The following is a 19,077-nucleotide window of genomic DNA, read 5'->3' on the forward strand; positions in this document are numbered from 1 at the left end:
GCAATGATTCGGCACAACACTGTAGGGCTGTTTTGTATCCTTGGCCCGAACAGCCATCGGTAGTTGTCAGTCTTCTCCTCGGGACGACGCAGGTCATGAATGCACGCTCAGGGGTGGCAGAACTTCACACATTTTGCGATCCAGCACCAGAGTCGCAAAGTCCCGCGGCCGTCAGGGCTATCCTTACACCACTTGCACATATCTGTAATTCAGAATCCAGTTGGCACGAACGGAGGCTGACCCGTGTAGAGTTGGAGGGAACAAGAGTTTGTATTGAACACATTCAGGTAGCGCAGGTGATATATCAATTGTGGAAGCTGTTCAAGCTTCCTTATGATCTTGATTGCACGTTCCGAGTTTGCGGTGTGCGTTTGGGCTGTCCATGCAAGCACGAGATATGGAACAGGAGAGGATGATCAGACGAGTGGGAAGCTGACCAGGTCGGCGATCCTGCACTGGTTGCCGGCGTCCTTGGCTAGCAGCATGTAGCCGCTCTCGCCCCAGCTCTTGCCCCAGCTGCACGAGAAAAATAGTGGAAGGTGAGTCTGATTGGCGTCAGGAAGGCAAGGCACTCAGAACAAATGCTGACGACACTCTCTGATGAAACAGGGCTAACTCATTGTGAAAAGAAAAGAGAGGTTTACATCTGAAGAAACACAACATGGCGGATATGTTACTATAGCGGAATAAAACAAGCCTATGTTGTTTATTCTTCGGGGTGAGTCAATGATTTCGGCGGTCGATCGGCTGGCAAGCATGGAGCCGATGATTAATTCCCAGCATACGCGGCCGGCCTTTTTTTGAGGCAGCGTGCAAGAAAAAAAAGAAAAGGTACGCCCGGTGCACAGAATTTTGTTACGCGTCGAAAAGCCACACTGCAGTTTTAACTCAGAAGCGTCTAAGATATACAAGGCATGCCACGTAGATTTAATCATCGACCATTATAAATTGGGACGTAGACTGGTACCCCCGCCAGATGTTAGCCTAAATAATAGGGAACCTGTCGCGTGTAGGTGGCTACAAAGTATAATACGTTCATGAATCCGGTCTGGGCGTTTCACGCGCTACCAGACCTTAGCCTTAGAGACAATGATCTATGCAAACACTGTGGGGCGAGAGGGACCCTCGATCACATAATTTGGGAGTGCTCACAATCTCCAGGGATAGGACAAAATATTACAAGTAGAGAAGCCTGGGATACCCTGTTGCGAAGCGCGGACCCTGCGATCCAGCACCGCACCGCCCATCTAGCGGAAGAGGCCGCAACAAGCCAAGGGCTACCTGCCGGCCTCTAATCCGTGGGCGCACGACTCCCCGTCTTCGCTGGGGGCGGGGAAGAGGACGCCTATATCCGATGGAACTAAAAGTTGTGCAACCAACCAACCAACCAACCAACCAACCAACCAACCAACCAACCAACCAACCAACCAACCAACCAACCAACCAACCAACCAACCAACCAACCAACCAACCAACCAACCAACCAACCAACCAACCAACCAACCAACCAACAACCAACCAACCAACCAACCAACCAACCAACCAACCAACCAACCAACCAACCAACCAACCAACCAACCAACCAACCAACCAACCAACCAACCAACCAACCAACCAACCAACCAACCAACCAACCAACCAACCAACCAACCAACCAACCAACCAACCAACCAACCAACCAACCAACCAACCAACCAACCAACCAACCAACCAACCAACCAACCAACCAACCAACCAACCAACCAACCAACCAACCAACCAACCAACCAACCAACCAACCAACCAACCAACCAACCAACCAACCAACCAACCAACCAACCAACCAACCAACCAACCAACCAACCAACCAACCAACCAACCAACCAACCAACCAACCAACCAACCAACCAACCAACCAACCAACCAACCAACCAACCAACCAACCAACCAACCAACCAACCAACCAACCAACCAACCAACCAACCAACCAACCAACCAACCAACCAACCAACCAACCAACCAACCAACCAACCAACCAACCAACCAACCAACCAACCAACCAACCAACCAACCAACCAACCAACCAACCAACCAACCAACCAACCAACCAACCAACCAACCAACCAACCAACCAACCAACCAACCAACCAACCAACCAACCAACCAACCAACCAACCAACCAACCAACCAACCAACCAACCAACCAACCAACCAACCAACCAACCAACCAACCAACCAACCAACCAACCAACCAACCAACCAACCAACCAACCAACCAACCAACCAACCAACCAACCAACCAACCAACCAACCAACCAACCAACCAACCAACCAACCAACCAACCAACCAACCAACCAACCAACCAACCAACCAACCAACCAACCAACCAACCAACCAACCAACCAACCAACCAACCAACCAACCAACCAACCAACCAACCAACCAACCAACCAACCAACCAACCAACCAACCAACCAACCAACCAACCAACCAACCAACCAACCAACCAACCAACCAACCAACCAACCAACCAACCAACCAACCAACCAACCAACCAACCAACCAACCAACCAACCAACCAACCAACCAACCAACCAACCAACCAACCAACCAACCAACCAACCAACCAACCAACCAACCAACCAACCAACCAACCAACCAACCAACCAACCAACCAACCAACCAACCAACCAACCAACCAACCAACCAACCAACCAACCAACCAACCAACCAACCAACCAACCAACCAACCAACCAAACCAAACCAAACCAAACCAAACCAAACCAAACCAAACCAAACCAAACCAAACCACAACCTGCAAACTTCCCGTTCGGTGCTCGACCGACTGAACCAAAGCTGAGAGCTGATGTTTACGATTTAAACACTTCTCTAAAACTTTCAACAGAGGCGCGAGAGAAAAAAAAAAGTGAATAAAACGTCCTGCCAGCTAGCATGACTCATTCGCGTCTCATATCACTGTCTTCTGCTACAGGTTCAAGGCATGGCTGCAACGTGGTTAGTTCTCGTAACCTGCGAGACGCGTAGCTGCAGGACTTGTTCAGTTGACCCAGGTTAAAAAACGACAACCTAGGGCACGGTGACAGGTTTTCCTTACCTTAGTGCGATACGCAGCAGAGCATCAACATCTTAACTTTTTTTTTTTTGCTTTTACGTAAACCTTGTACCCCTTCAATTTTCAAGCCCTTCTTTTTCACCTGTTTCAATAAATGTACGGCCACCATCACTTCCCACTTAAGCACTGTTGCTCAGAGAATATTTTTAGCTGACTTGGCAACGCCCGAGACCTCGTGGATGTCACCAGTAGTTATGGGCAGGGAGTGGAAAGGTGGAGGCTCGTGTGACCCACCTGTTCTTGATGATCCAGTACTTGAGCCCCTTGTCGGTCACTCCGTATCCGACTATCAGCACCGCATGAGTCAAGTCGTGTTGGGCACAGCTGTCGTCTCTGTACACACCTGCGTCGAAATCACGCGTCGAACGAAAATCCATGGTAAGAAGTTCTTTCACTCGTTGTAGGCCTGCCACTGGAGAGTTAACCTCCGAGTTCGAGCTCACAGGTTCGATTCCCTGCCACGAAGGCGTTCTGCGACAACTCGGACGGAAACGGGAAAGCAGAACCAAGACGCTCTCGTCTACCTTCTCGCGTGGCATTCACGTCTAGGTAAACAGGCACAAAAACAGACGGAAGAATGGACGCATGGATGGATGTCATACCTCCTCCGTAGAATCGGAAGCTGCGTAGCTTGGCGTAGACGGCACCCGACACGGGCCCCACGGTGGCAACGGCCACCTCAACCAGTCGCTCGTTCCCTTCTTCCACCGTTACCGTGCCCGTGACAGTGGCTCCTACGCTGTCATTCCTGAAGTGGCACGCACCTTCCTGCAGTATACAGATCGCGGAAGAAAACTGAGAGAACAGGTCCATGTTGGTAAGAACGCGCGACTAGTGTTTCATCGGGGATCGCCTTCGTTTTGGTAGAACGTTGCCACTTCCAAGATAGATGGTTGCCACCTCTTCTTCCATTTTTCTTCTTACAGGCGGCAGCATCTAACCGGGGGCGCTGACAACGCTGAGGCAGCACTACGCTCATCGCGTACTTCTTTTGCTCGCACTAGTGAGTCATTTCGCCAAAGCTTTTGACAGGTAGCTTGTATACGGTTGACAGAGGGTTCTAAGAAACCTAATATAATGCGATGGGGGGCTAGTTGGTAATGCATTATTAAAAAACTTAACTACGCCAAAAGGACGGGACAAGAAAAGAAGAACACAGGACGAAGAGTGCGGTGAAAGCTTAAGACACACCGAAAGACGCGTTTAAAAGAGAAGGGGGGATGTACAAGGCTGCTAAAATGAAAAAAAAAAAAAAAAAAAGAAATGTCTCAACAGACCATTCTACAAGACACCCCACCTCCCACCAAACGCGTATAGAGGATGGTGAATTTGGCTTGTGGGCGCTAGACGGCCAGGAAGGAGAGTGAAAAACCTCTGATAGGGAACGGAAGGAGAGAGACACGTGGGATAATCGGTTGATTGATGTGGCTGAACTACGCTATTAATTATTCTTTAAAAAAATTGTTTCGGGCTTGCGTTCCGGGAGACGAAGGCTCACACTTGTCTGAGAGAATTATAGAAAAGTCGTACTCTGCCATTACTCATGGGATACCGGTCTACAAAAAAGCTTAAAATATATATTAGATTGTGGACTCTGTAACGAGTTGCGGGGATGGAGGTGAAGGGTCAAGCAATAATGGCAGCAGTGTGTGTTAAGAACAGACTAACTAACGCTATCTTAACGCGAACGAAAAACACTACATGACCCTGACTATCACTCGATGGTGGGTGTTGATAGGGAAAGGGGACGATGAAGGAGGGCAAAGAGTCAGCGCCAGAGAAGAAATAGGATTTTTTTTATATATATATGCCTAGCTGGGTCAGGAGTGGTCTTGCAAAGAACGTATCATAGTTGATGTTACTGATAACGACAGTGTGTTGTGCAAAATTCGCTAGAGGCTTAACGGATAGTCTTCTACCGTAAGTAGACCCCAATGACACCACGAGAACGACAGCAGAGGGCGCACCTTTCCATTGTAGGGGTAGCTGTCAGCGGTGTCGATGGCTCCGCGGTCCCGGACGCACTGGAAAGCGTTGTCCATGAGGCCACCCTCGCAGCCGCTGTTACCGTATTCCTCACCGCAGCAGTCCACCAGGTCTTGGGGACTCAGCTCCATCAATTGGCCAGTCTTGCGCGCATGTTGGCCCTCGATGGCGGCCGCCTGCCCACACGAATGTTGAGGTCAAACAGCGGACGAGGAACTTTGTAATATTGGAAAACTCAAACCCGGAGACTATTGCCCTCACCAACATATTGTCCTGCTTTGGGATCGAGACATGCCTATGCTAGAGCCATGTGCGCTCATAGCAACGCTGCATAACAACGCTGTAAACGTTATCCAAGCAGTCAACACACTGTGCCTATGCATGATAGCCACGATCAGGGTCAGTCACGACTTGACCTTTGACTTGGACCACGCCTTTTGTCCTTGAATCTGACATAGAGAAATCGCCTCCGATATTGCTGTCAACGCCGAGGCAACGGCAAGTCCTGAAGAATAGTGTTGCAGTTGCGCAGCAATCAATAACAGCAGATATTTGATAAGTGACAAGCGTGTGCCTTTTTTGGCCGACTAAACAAAAATAGGCTACAGAATTGCAAAACTTGTGCAACACCGGTTTCATACGATATTATAATTTCAGCCAAAATTATATTTTTGTGGATGTTATCGGTAATGGCTTTTCGTTGACAAGGCTTCAGTGTGATCGACGCAATATAGCGTATAGTAAAGGGCTCTGAAATCATATAAATCACCGACACCGAGAAAAAATTGCATTTCCTAGCGTCGAGGCTCCTCCGGTCGCTAAGTCACGGCCTCTCAATGAAGGCGCTGCTTTACATTTTTTTTTTCAAGCGAAAGTTTCACTGCGCCATGCATCTGCCAAGGTCAACCTGGCAGGCCGCTTGACATTCAAAGAGCCAGATGTCACAGTGTGGCTATATAGCTTAACATATGGGACCACCTATGGTGTGCCACCACTTGACCTTTGGCATTTGAAGGCAGATACAGCATCACGTGTTTTTCATGTAGCTGACAGCGCGCTCGCCTCCATAGTCTCGGCAATTTAACCGCCGCAAATCATGTCTGCATAGGCGTAAAACTAAGCCTAACCAAATCAATACCAAGCAATACGACGATTTCGCTTCGCCTAACTAGGCTTATAGCAGGGTTAGACCGTCAGATATTATTTTTTATCGTTTGTTTCCTCTGAACGGCCGTGGCCGAGCGCTCGGTCGCTCGCGCTCGCCGGGCCGGTCGGATCGACGTCTCGCCGGCGCTCGCTTTCGGAGCTGGCAGCCACTCGGTACGCTGCTGGTGGCCACCAATCTCGACGAGTAATGTGAGACGATATGGGGCCTCGCAAGTGAACCTCAACCAGAGGAAAGGAATTCCGCGAAAGAAAGTATCTCCGCCGGCATTAGATGATGGAAGGCGGCCGCCAATGCGGAACAGCAACGCCTGTTGCGTCGTATTGTGACAAGTGCGCTAGCCCGTCACAGACAACCGGCATTGTGGTTGTTGTTCATTGTAAACTTGTAAACTTCGACTTCATTCTTAATGTAGTTTAACCGTTGCACAACACTCACTGTTCAAAAAACATACTGCACAATGCTTGACACTGGTCTAAGGCACGTTCTTGCGATGCATGTCCGCTTTTGCGATCCAAGCGAGCGAAAATATTTTACTAAAACCATGGCGCTTGATATCAACTATCATTCGCCTGTTCCCACGAGTGCACTAATATTTTGTGCAAAAGCTAGTAAGAGTGGCTTGCACATGGTTTCTATACTTAATGTGAATAAATATAGGAAGCATATTTTGTAGTGCAAGGGGAGGGCAGCTAAATACCGTAACTGCTTTAAAATCTGCATGTATACTGCCGTATTCACAGACTTCAATAACTATAACTGTTTTTCAAGCTTCGCCAAAGTGTGCTCCGTTTTCATTTCGCCATAATGGAAATAGCGTCAAGGTCGAACCTATGACGCCATCTCAAGAGTTGCGATCTGCCGCACAAGCAAGACGACCCCCGATGCCGAAAGAGGGCTCTGGGCCTTGAGGGTATCAATCCGCCTTTTTCACAAAATGTGGCGCCATCTGGGAGTGGTTGAATATTAGTCTGCTACTGTTTGAAAACTGCCTTGGCGCCAGCGGAATGAAGGTGTGTGTTCTTGACAGCTAACGTCATCTATCGCATACGCCTGTCACGAATATTAACTACAGATGGCCTTCGAGATCAGCTACAGACGTCAAGAGCTGCGCATGCGTAGCTGGGGTTGGTGGTTTGTTTTCAATCATGGGAGAGCCGCGCATGCGCAGACCGGCCTTGTGAAAAAGGCGGATTAATTGCAGAACGGCTAACCATTGAGCTCGGAAAATGGACTGGGAATAACCAGGCGGGCTTCCAGAAGTGAGCGAAATAAACGCTGTTGATGATTTGTACGCGAAACAAAGCATTCTGCGGCGAAGTTACGGTGCCATGCTTTAAAAGCAGCGCCGAGGATAAGCCACTTGTGGAAACAACATAACGAGCTTAACCGACCGGCCGATACCCGATCGCTTACCGGTGCCACGAACTGCCAGTGTTGACTGGGGCATTTGAAAACTTGGAGGTGATGTGTTTTACACATACACACATTACATAAAAAAGAGAGAAAGCTTGACCAAGACGCGCAGGTCTGGTTCTCTGGACGTTATTTAGAAACTGTTATCTGCCCTTTTTTGTCGCCTGTTATGTATTGGTACATTGAAGTGTCCATGCAAGAAGGACATCGCCAATGGAACGGAGACAGCTCAAAAAAGGACAACCACAAAAGAGGACACTACACAAAGAACGCTACTTCAACAGATCCTTTCACGGCAGCTAAGAGTTCAGTATGAGGAATTGAATAAAATAAATACTCAACATTAACAGAGAAAGAATGTTTGAGGAATTGGATAAAATAATAAATAAAATAAATAAAAAATAATTGATGTTGAGGATTTATTTTATTCAATCCCTCAAACTGAACTCTTAGCTGCATATGCCATGAAAGAATCTGATGAAGTACCACTCTTTGCGCCCAGTGGTTGTCTCTTTTTTAAGCTCTCTTCGTTCCAAGTATGGATCACCAACTATAGCCCAGCACTGTGGTTTATTGAAGTACATTATTTTTTGTCCGCTTCAACACTCCTGGGCCAGCACCAAAAGGTCGATGCGTGACTTGTTTACCCACCGCGCTGAATGCCCAGCAGGCCCCGCACGTTCCTTGGTCTTTGACGGGAGAGACGAGCTTGCTCCTCCAGTCCACGGACGGGGGCATGGTGGGCCCAGTGTTGTAGGGAGGCAGGAACGTGGACGTGTTCTGTGCACCCAGGTACGTTGGCCGGAGCCTGATGCCACCCCCCATCTGCTCCTCAAACTCTTGCTGCAACTAGACCAAACAAAGGGGGGGAGGGCAGTGAATATGTGGGCAAATAAATAGGAAATCTCACTCAGGTGCACTGAGTGACAAGCGCGGCTTGGAATACCCACGTGATACTAGAGCACGGGTGTTAAATGGTAAAACGACAGGATTTCTTGAGAAAGCGCGAGTTTAAGCTTTTGTGTGGTCGAAAACTTACAGCTATAGAGAGCTGGACGACTAATAGCAAGTTTCCCAAGGGGCAGGCGAGCTGATCGAAAAACGCAAAAACGTCAAAGCATGTCACCCCATAAGCAGAAAAGAGCCATAACTGTCGAATCTAATCAATAAACAGAAGATAAACGACAGTGGGAACTATAATAGGGAATAAGCGAACGTGGCCTAAAAAATTACAGGACTAAGCTGCAGCCTGCTTAGGATCGGAAATGGCGAAAGCCACTTTACAGGACTATTTTCACTAAGTACATTGCCATTTTCATCCTTACTATCATCATCATTATAATCAGAATCGCTACTATAATCATTGGCAACTACATGCACCGTCACTGTCATCGCTATCAGCATAATTATCACTAACTGCAGTGTCATTGTCATCGCTACTGTCATCCTCACACTAGAGACAAGGAGAATAACGATCGGTTTTTCACGTGTCCGGCGTGGAGTAGTGGTTAGCGCGCTCTGCTGGGGATTAATGGAGGGATCATTTCTCGGGGATGACAGTTTTTTCTTTAGATCCAGTTCTTTCGAATATTTCATGCGGATATTTACACAGCACATGAGCCATGAAAGGCATCCGCGTCAAAATATAGAAAGCCTAAAAAGAGTGGAGAGGAAGTTGGGCATCTGCGAACACAAGGTATGCGCTCAAAGTGACAACAAGTTGTCAGCATGATTAAATAATAAAAGTCCAAAATTCCACACAGAACAACGCAAATGACGGAGACAGGGGTGTGCACGAATCCAAAGCACCAGCGGCGAAGAAAAAGAGTGTATGAGACCAATTCACAATCAACAAAAGTGGTAGCTGAAAACATATCTCTTGAAAATCGTAGAGATTAGGGTCATCGTGCGGGGAAACCTTCCCATCTTAAATTCTCAGCGCTCTACATCCTCGAGCGTACTGAAATGCTGGAAGAACATTGATATTAAATTAATCTGCAAAATAAGAAGAGGTATGAAATACTTGAAAAATTACAGAACAGTGTAAGCCTGCTGTTTGTTCCTTAAAAGGTAATTGTCAAAGTAATCGCTTACAAAGCAACATTAGAAGGTATTATGACTTATCCGTGCGCCCTTTTTTTGACGGTGAAATAATATGAACCGCACAACTAGGAGACGGTGACTATAAAAATAGAATTATCGACGAAAAGACGAAGAATCCATCTGAAGGGACAACAGTTAATGAACACGAACACACAGCGCAGCCTAAATAGCCGCAAACGTACAGAATTAAACTCGTTAGCAATGTGTGCCGCGGTAGCTTGTTGCAGTCTTACCTTCAATAATCCGCTAATGTAAATCCCGGTCTTTTTATTTACGCCATAGCTTATTGGCATTCTTGAGCCGAAAGCTCACTACCGTATAACAGTCGCCAAAAGTGTCGGAAAAATTCCTTTTGGTCGACAGGTTAATGACTTCACACCCACATGATCTTGCTTGAGAATTTCAAACAGCACACATTCAAATAAAGTTGTAGCGAATCGGGGGAGGATCCGAATGAGTCAACATTGGCGAATAGTTTGCTTAGCGGTATTCCAGAAAATAGATGCAAGTGCACACAAATTTGCCGTCATTGGGGTACAAATGCAGGCCTTCTGCACGCCAGGCAAGCAAAGAATGCGAAGGCCGTGAAAGGCCGTTACTAAGTTATAGCCCGCCCACCCCTTTCCCCTTGGCAGTGCACCCCCTCTCTCCTTCCCCCTGCCCGATACATAGAATTTTGCCCTCTCCCGAAGAAAAATATCATACTGCGTGCCTGTGATCAGCCTGACTACGCTCACAAAAAGCCAATTTCATCTTCCCATCTTTCTAATCATCTTTGTGCTGAGCCAGCTATGGCCATCTCATCCTGCAAACTTCCTTATCTAGTCCGCCTCTGCCAGGCTTGCCTTCCCATACAATCCAGCCCGATACCCTTAACGATCATCGGTTATCTTGCCCTCCTCTGGAACACATCCATATCATCTTCAGCAAAGATAGCATCAACCCGCGTCTGTCTTCCGTCCCACCCCGCTCTGTTCATATCAAAGTGCGCACTATAAAAGAAATCGTACCCTTTCTGCGTCTATAACTCATACCCTCCAGTAACTCAATTGCACCCTATATTTTAGCATACTGGAATGGGTTATATACATGAAATGAATTTGACAAGAACGTGGCGCCATCTGTCGCCATAAGGGTGACCTGTGGCATTGACAACCGCCTGACCTGAGTCAAAAGGGATCAGGACTTCTCACTTACTTACTTACTTACTTACTTACTTACTTACTATCTGCACATGCGTACTGACGCTCGCACGGTGGCGGTAGACGGTAGTGGTAAGCGGTAGCGCTAGACTAAAAGCCTCTAATAATCGGAACGCAGCGGCGAAAGGCCGGTGACGCTGCTCTGTCCTCTGCCAGGCAGTTCCGAAAACAGGACCCTCACCCCCGCTTCTTTTGAGTTTCCTTTTCTGAACGCTGTCATCAAGTTAAAAGGGTCAAGTGGTAGCTCTTGGCCTGGATGGAATGTGATATACACGCACTGAGTATCATCCTCATAAGTACCGTCTTCGTCGTCATCATCATCAGCCAGACTATACCCACTGCAGGGCGCAGGCCTCTCCCATATTCCTCCAATTAACCCGGTCCGCACTGACTATACCCCGTGCGTATACAAATATGTTCTTTTTCCTACGGCTCACGCAGCTCTTCCCTGCGGAAAAAAAAAAAAAAAAAAAAAAAAAAGCATTGAAAACTTCTATCGCTCAAAGAAGAGCGCGAACGCCTTGGCAGTGTAATAAAATTCCTGAAATAAAGTTTATTGCTTTTCTCGAGAGCAAAAACAAAATAAAAAAATTCCGAGAGAACCGCTGAATCTGCACTGGAGAAATGCATAATCCTGAGCGTTGCTGATGCACACGGTATATCCACGCCCCTTGTAGAGATTTCATATTGCGAAAATATGGTAGCAGCTGCATCGTTGCCACTATGTAGCAAGCTCATTTACACGACACTTTATTTTCTGATCAATTTTACTCATTTTGTTTGTGCTTTTTTCTTTTTCAAACGCCCAACTTATGGTCGCGTGACACACATACAGACACGTCACACTTCTGGTAACATGACCCTTATCGCACGTCCCGTGATTGGAGGTGTGACGTCACATCCGGACGTCACCATTACTGTGCCTAGCTATTTCAACGTCTGGTTGACTTTATTGCGTATAGTTAATTACCGAATTACTCAATTTTACCCATACGATTTTCCAGACGTGATTTTTTTTCCCCTCTATCTAGTAGAATCATTCGTTTCTGGTAACTCGCTCTGTTACGACAAAATTGTGCGCACAACTTTTGTGGCGCCAAACCTCAGACGTAGACACGTAATGTTTACGCATTAAAACAAGGTTTCAAAGAGAGTTTCTTTGCTCACATCTTCGAAAAAAAAAAAAAGTTTCAAAGAGGGTTTCTTTGCTCACATCTTCGAAAAAAAAAAGTTTCAAAGAGGGTTTCTTTGCTCACATCTTCGAAAAAAAAAAAAAAAGAACGCAGATTAAAGGCGTCATATGTGTGAAGCATGACAGCAAGACTATCTGATCGTATTATTTCGCTTATCACTTCACACATTCATCTTTCACAGGGAACAATGCGGTGCCATGTTGCTTTTTATTAAGCTTTTCTTAGTGGCGCATAAAACAAGGCGACACCGGACAAGAACGCTAGTTGGGTTAGTCTCGGAAAGCTATACACCGAACTGTCCGTTGTACGCATGCACGTGTTCTCGCTGATTTCGCAGCTGTGCTCCGCCACACGACACTTATTGACTCGGCGGTCGATGCTAGCGCGTTTAAGTTACAAAATTGGGAGGTTTTACCTATGATTTGCCAATTAATATCTCGCAGCTTTGCCCTCAATTTAAATTTATCTTTATTTCTATCTTACCCATTTCCCTATCTACGAGACATAGCGGTCATATATTCTTCTTCTGAGATATGTAGGCAAACTGATATTCACCGCCCGAAAAATTAGAGCCTGCCAGATGGATTCGCCCTCATTCCAATCCTCGTATAGCATTTCAGTGTCGTGATCTTGATATTCGATCACTCTGCCTATACGAAGTATATAGATGATCTCTTACCAAGTCAATTGCTTCGCTACTTATCGTAGACTATACAGGTTCCTGTTGAGACTGCTGCAGATTGCTTAGGCTCCCTTCATATTAATTTTAGACCCACTTTTTTTTTTCTTTTACTCTCCAGGTCCTCAGTATTTGAATTCGTGCTATGAGTTGGTTAGCGAAGCAATGCCATCAGCAAATCGGATATTGCTAAGATATTCTACCCCAACTCTTCTCAATGCAGTTTAATACCTATTTTAAACCAACAGTAAGTATAAGCGTAGACATCCTGCCTCCTTGCTGGACACATTTCCTGTTTGAAATTTTAATCCGGCAGATATTAAGTGGCCGTTCTAAGACTGAACGTCGCTGCTGTCGTAGCGGTAACCGCAGTGCAGATTGACCTGGTATAACCCCGCCTTTCCCATTGCATTGTGTGACAAATATTTCGTGTCATTCAATTCGATTCGAGTATAATCCCCAGTACTGCGCTCGAAATCACCTGCGAGCTTTATTCAGCTTTGCAGTTTCATTCCCGAAAAGTAATTTCACAGCACGCGTTCCAGAACAGGACTCACAACATCGACGGTACCTCCGAAGTGCCCTACTACACCAGCGCAACAAAAGAAGTGAGCGGAAATAGCCGCTTCATCTGAGCATGAAAGCCCGTGGCAATACTCGGCATTCTCTTAAAGCTTAGGCTCGAAATACGCCCGCAATCACCAATCATTCTCCACCAAACAAGGCGGGCACGACGGGCACAGCCACTCACCAGGTCACCGTATTGGTTCATCCTGAGCTTGAACGAGACCAGTCCGCGGCCGTATCGCTCGTTGTACCTGGCGATCTTGTAGCGGTTGTCGAGGAAGATCTTCATGCGGAACGCCTCTTCTTCCACGCTGCTATAGTTCTTGTCTGTGCGTCGGGGTGAGAAATGACCAGCTGTGAGATCTTATAGGACTAAGAACGAGTTACATGAAAAATCTCCTCAAGCACGTGAGAGCTATCAGCGGCGCTTGATCTGGCCGAGAGACGTAATTTTCCAACACTAGTGCCCCGTCAAATGAACGAGTTGCTCTTGGCGCGAGCGAATAATAATCGTATCCAGTGAGGCGACCAGCGGTGCTATATAAATACTGCGACAGTCAATGAGGAACGTGCAGACGAGTCCCTAATTATATACGTGTGCATAGATAGATGCTTTGTGAACTCCACCACATGTCTCCTTTAATTATTTCGACACCGTCCGGCTGCGACACTTTAAACATTGCAAGCTCTGCGGGCCCGGACTTTGTCTCTCGTTTTTTTTTTTTTTTTTTTTTTTTTTTTTTTTTTTTTCCTTTTTCATTAGGCGCTTTTTGCCGAGCTTTAAAGAATAGTAGTAAAAGGGACACTTCACTAGCTGTCTTTTTTTTTTTCCTTTTTCATTAGGCGCTTTTTGCCGAGCTTTTAAGAATAGCAGTAAAAGGGACACTTCACTAGCTGTCTTTTTTTTTTTTTTTGTACGCAAGCTTGCCATATGGCATATTATAGAAACTCATGTAAATGGTTTTCCGTGAGGAACTGGAGCAGGATCCCGCTCTTAGCGTTGTCGGTGAGCCATTTAGAAAAGTCCTCTTCCCCTGTTGTGGTTAGTCCCACTTCACTAGCTGTCATGCACCAGATATTCCCGCCAACTGTGTAACAAGGAATGCAGTAGGTTAGGCAGCAGTTCACTGACTCTGTGGTCACGACCAAAAGTTAACATATACCGCCTTTCTGTACACAAATTACAGAAAAAACATAGATAACAAAGAGAGGTAAGGCAGAGCAGGCGGCACATTAAGGAAGCTTCTCAGTTATAACAACTGGCCGTATTATCAGCTCTATTCGCAACTGGGTCGCAGGCAGTGATTTCTCTATATGCGCTCTAGAGGGTCTTTCCACAAGAATTGAAATTAGAGCGAGGGGGGGGGGGGGGGGTGCTTAATATATAGAGAAGCAACAGTCACCTTTCAATGATGTCAATAAGAGACTTCGTTAGGAATTAAAGGGGGCCTTCAGGAAAGCTATAGGCTGCATAAGCGCAAGGTATCATATTCCCCTTCCCCCATCCCCCAAGAAAAGTGTGCACTTTGTCTTGGTTTTGCGTAGGCATCTTCTTAATTACTGATGACGTTTTTACGGATTTCTACAAAAATGACTACCGCTTCTCTTTACACTCACATCCTACCAGGCCCCCTTTATTAGACGCCCGTAATCTCAATTCGTAAGGAAATACTTGGCCTCCGTGCTGTAGTACGGAGCTTCATTTTGTCATAATAATCCGACATGTAAATTAATCAGTGGAGACTAAAACTAATTCTTCTGAACACAGCAGTATTCTGTCATATTAGTATTTGGTCACTTAGAGATATGCACGAGTACGTTAGGTGCCGGCACTAGTGGAACCAGAGACCCTGTGCATCGTTCATCCAATTCGACGAACTCACGGAAACCATCAGATAATGTGCTCCATTTCTCTAGCGCCTATTCTACAGCGCAATTTACACATCTCGTGGGAACTCATAATCATAATCATCACCATCAGCAGGACTATACCCAATGCAGGGCAAAGGCCTCTCCCTTATTTCTCAATCCGGCCCTGTGTTAGTTGCACCCACTTGACCCATGCAAACTTCTTAACTGATCCGCCCACCTAAACTCCTGCTTCTTGGAATTAAATTTATTACCAATAGCAACCATCGGTTATCCTGCCCTGCCCATACCCCATTAGTATGTCATTAACTCGAGTTATTTACCTGGCCCACTCTGCACGCTTCCTATTGTTTAACGCTGTACCTACCATTTTCCGTTCTACAGCTCTCTGCGTTGTCCTCAACCTAAGGGCAACCATTTCGTTAGCCTCCACATTGCAGCCCATAGGTGAGTGCAGGTAAGATGCAACTGTTGTATACTTTCCTCTTGAGCGATACTGGTAAGCTGCTAGTTACTTTCCAAATGCGCTCCATGTAGGTATTATTCTCCTGGTTATTTCCGTTTCGTGGCCCGGATCTCAGGTTACTACTTGTTCTTAGTATATATATATTACCCTATATACTACTTTCCGTGCTTCGCTGCCTATTGTAAACTGCTGTTCCTCCAGAGGATGTTGGACGCTACCTTAGACTTCTGCATATTAATTTTAGGCTTAAATAAACATCAGCTGGGTTGTCATAAGCCAGAGCATGGATCCTGTTGACTGCGCCAGTGGATTTTAACCCGCCCCTCTGTCCGGGCAGTGGGCCCACTGCACCTGAGATGTAAGGACGGATATCTTGGACAAGACGGAAGGATGAAGATGAACTGAACTTATGACTTTTTTTTTTTTTTGCACGAAGTTATTTATATTCATTATTTACAGAAGATTGCACGTCATAACAAACACGAGTTCTGTCCTGGATCCCGTCTTAGTTTGGTGCCCTGCACCATCGGCTCTGCCGAAGTGGGAGTCTCTCCCAGGAAGGCGATCCCGCCACTTCCCGTGTTTAATACAACTTGTGCAATCTTCTGTAAATAGTGAATGTAAATAACTTTGTACAAAAACGTCATGGGTATATATCTTCATTCTTCCGTCTAGTTCAAGATATCCGTCTCTGACGGAGGAGGATTTCATGCAACGGGCCCATTGCCTGAACAATCAACGAGTTCTCGCCGACCCCTGGTTGGCGAGAGGTGGCGTGAAATTTATTGCCTACCTTTTTGATTTTACTGCCTAGGTCATCAATCATTCCTTGCAATTCATATCTTGAGTTAGAAAGTCATCAGAAAATCCCAGATTACTGGGATATTTTTCATCAACCCTTGTACCTAACGGTCCCATTCCAAGTCTCTAAATACTCCTTCAAACCAAGCTGTAAATGTAGTGGGGTGATCGTGTCTCCTTGCCTGACATCTTTCCTTATGGCAAATGTATTACTTTATTTATGCAGAATTATGGTGGCTGTGCAGCCACTATAGATATCTTCCAGTATACTTTCACATACAGTTCATCTAATCCCGACGAACTAAAAAAGCAGAGCGCGAACTTTGAACTGGTATTATCTCCTGCTTCCTTTCTGCATAGATATACGCCCTTACAGCCTTCCCTGCACCTTCCCGCATATCTTTTTAATCAGTAAGCATGCCCTGTGGAATTTGTTTTAAGCTGCCTCTTTGTCCCTTCAGATGGGTGCAGATAGCTGAGGCAGCCAGAAATTCTACTTTTCTCTGTGTGAATGCGCTGATTATTACAGTGACATAGTTCGTGCAAAGAACTTCTCCCTGGACGAGATTTCATGCTTAGTACATTCATTGTTTTTTTTTTCGTACTACACAGTCGTGTTTATGTGTGCGTATATGCAATGTTTTGTAAATTTCAGCCACGAGCTACTTTTTAGAATTCCTTCCCGCGCTCGCGCTAACTTTCGTACCTGCACCGGTCAAGTTCCACATCTGGCCGTTGTTGCACTGAATAGCGAACTGGGAGAAATATACACTCATTTACATGACCCATTCAACGGGATGTCAATGAGCACCCCACGAATAAACTCACGATGCATGGCCTTGAATTCCGCCCATTGCGCCTGGTCCCAGAAGTCTTGAAACGAAGTGGAACTTGGAACAACCAGTTGTTCCAAGAAGAGGACGATGAAAATCCACCAGGACTTCATAGCTGTACCGTAGGACGTTTAAGCACACCACGGTTGAGGCTTGTTCAGAACTGCCCGATTTTGTCTTTCCTCGGATTTAGTTCAAAATGTCCGTGAGGATACCAGACGGACCTATGTTTAGTTGAAGGTGGCGGTGCCAATTGGATAAACGCAAAAGAATAAATTTTCGTATGTAATTTAGAGCTGAGTTGATTTGTTAACGAAACACTTGACTGCGTTGTACATGAAGACCTCTCGTAACGCCATTAATTTGGCCGTATGCACTCTACCTTGAAAAAGGATGTAGCGCCTAAAAGACAACCCCTCCCTTGTATATGTTGGTAAATAGATGAGGAAAAGCGCTGTAAAATCCCCTTCAGATACATTTTGTACGTAAGTGCTACATCATAACTTTCAATGATTACCGGAAAGCAAAGCGAAGGGAAGAGTTCGCCACTGATGTGACATAAAGAAGCACCACTCACCTCGGGATGATGGTGAACAGTGTGATCGACGACGAAGAGTTAGTGTGTGAACGTTCCCGCCTTTTCAACCCCTCTGTTGCAAACCTAATGGTCTCCGTTTAGTCTATAGCAGGCTTTTATCTTCTTTGTTAGTTCCTTGTCACATGTCTGTCCTAGAAATCTTCGTCTCGTGCTCATCCCGTGCGCTGATTTGTTATCCTGATGTCCGCTCCTCCTTTGGTGCAGTGCATAGAGTTCGCAGAGCGTCTCCCAGGCAGTCGATAACGTGAAGACGTCACGGCCAATCTCTACTAGGTTGGTTCACACGCTCCGAGTTCATCGAGCTGCTGTACCCGTATTGTTTGTGTAGTAGTCCCGCCGAGCATGTTCATTGCGTTCTTATTTCATCAGCGTCACCTTTATATGTTTATAGCTACCATCCTCGGCTTCCAACGGATGCTAAGCAAACCTTTTTCAGGGAGAAAATTATAGTTATTTGACTTACACAAAAAGAAAAAAAAATGAAATAAAAAATAAATATTCGCTTCGCATCTGATCGACAAATATGTGCTGCCACATAATCAAAACTACAATTTATTTGCCACTGAATGTATTTGCCCTCCTCGGCGTTACTCGTGTGTAACCTAGAGTGTATCGATGTTAGCGACACCCGTTCTCAAGAAAAGCTGGCGTCGGCGTCACCATTGTGAGCGAAAATTCCGTACGGGCATGGCTCTAGTAGGTGTGTGACATGGCCCTTCATTGAATCGCGCATCTTTTGTCTTCTTGGCCGTCCTGCCTGCAGCCGGCCGCCACGACTTCCCTGAGGACCGCCACGGAAGACCGCCATAAGTAATAAATGATCCGTTCGTTATTACGTCCCGCCTCGGCCTGTCTGTGTGTCTCGCATGGACAGAGGAATCGCCCACACAATGACGTGACGAGGCCGCATGAAAAGAAACTTAAGTAGTCAAAGCGAAAACGGCACGTTTCGCTCGACCCGCCAAGCTATGTTGTGGTGATCATGTGGCAGAGGCGAACGCGGGGCCTCGGCGCAGTTGCGGCTGAGTGACGTTATAGTTGTCACGTGGTTTCTCCTCGGTTCAAAGTCAACATTACTCGTTCCG

General features: G+C 46.3%; 1 protein-coding gene across 1 annotated transcript; it reads right to left on the bottom strand.

Annotated features, from left to right (window-relative positions):
- Positions 1 to 416: 416 nt before the first annotated feature.
- On the bottom strand, positions 417 to 17,507 carry LOC146209004 (cathepsin L-like). The gene is made up of 7 exons (XM_084587355.1): positions 17,390 to 17,507; positions 13,610 to 13,752; positions 8,333 to 8,530; positions 5,082 to 5,276; positions 3,717 to 3,882; positions 3,349 to 3,457; positions 417 to 516 (listed from the first exon to the last, which is right to left on the bottom strand). The coding sequence occupies exons 1-7, from the start codon at positions 17,505 to 17,507 to the stop codon at positions 417 to 419; spliced, it is 1,029 nt and encodes a 342-aa protein (XP_084443481.1).
- Between the last annotated feature and the right edge of the window lie 1,570 nt (positions 17,508 to 19,077).

This window comes from Amblyomma maculatum, chromosome 1, assembly GCF_055883805.1.
Source record: "Amblyomma maculatum isolate TAMU_Amacu chromosome 1, ASM5588380v1, whole genome shotgun sequence".
Taxonomy (NCBI): domain Eukaryota; kingdom Metazoa; phylum Arthropoda; class Arachnida; order Ixodida; family Ixodidae; genus Amblyomma; species Amblyomma maculatum.

Excerpts from the sequence above, each read along its gene's own strand:
- LOC146209004 (XM_084587355.1), bottom strand. The coding sequence starts at position 17,507 with ATGAAGTCCTGGTGGATTTTCATCGTCCTCTTCTTGGAACAACTGGTT. Across the intron at positions 13,753-17,389 it reads GGAATTCAAGGCCATGCATC|ACAAGAACTATAGCAGCGTG; the intron begins GTGAGTTTATTC and ends CCCGACGCACAG. Across the intron at positions 517-3,348 it reads TACTGGATCATCAAGAACAG|CTGGGGCAAGAGCTGGGGCG; the intron begins GTGGGTCACACG and ends TTTCTCGTGCAG.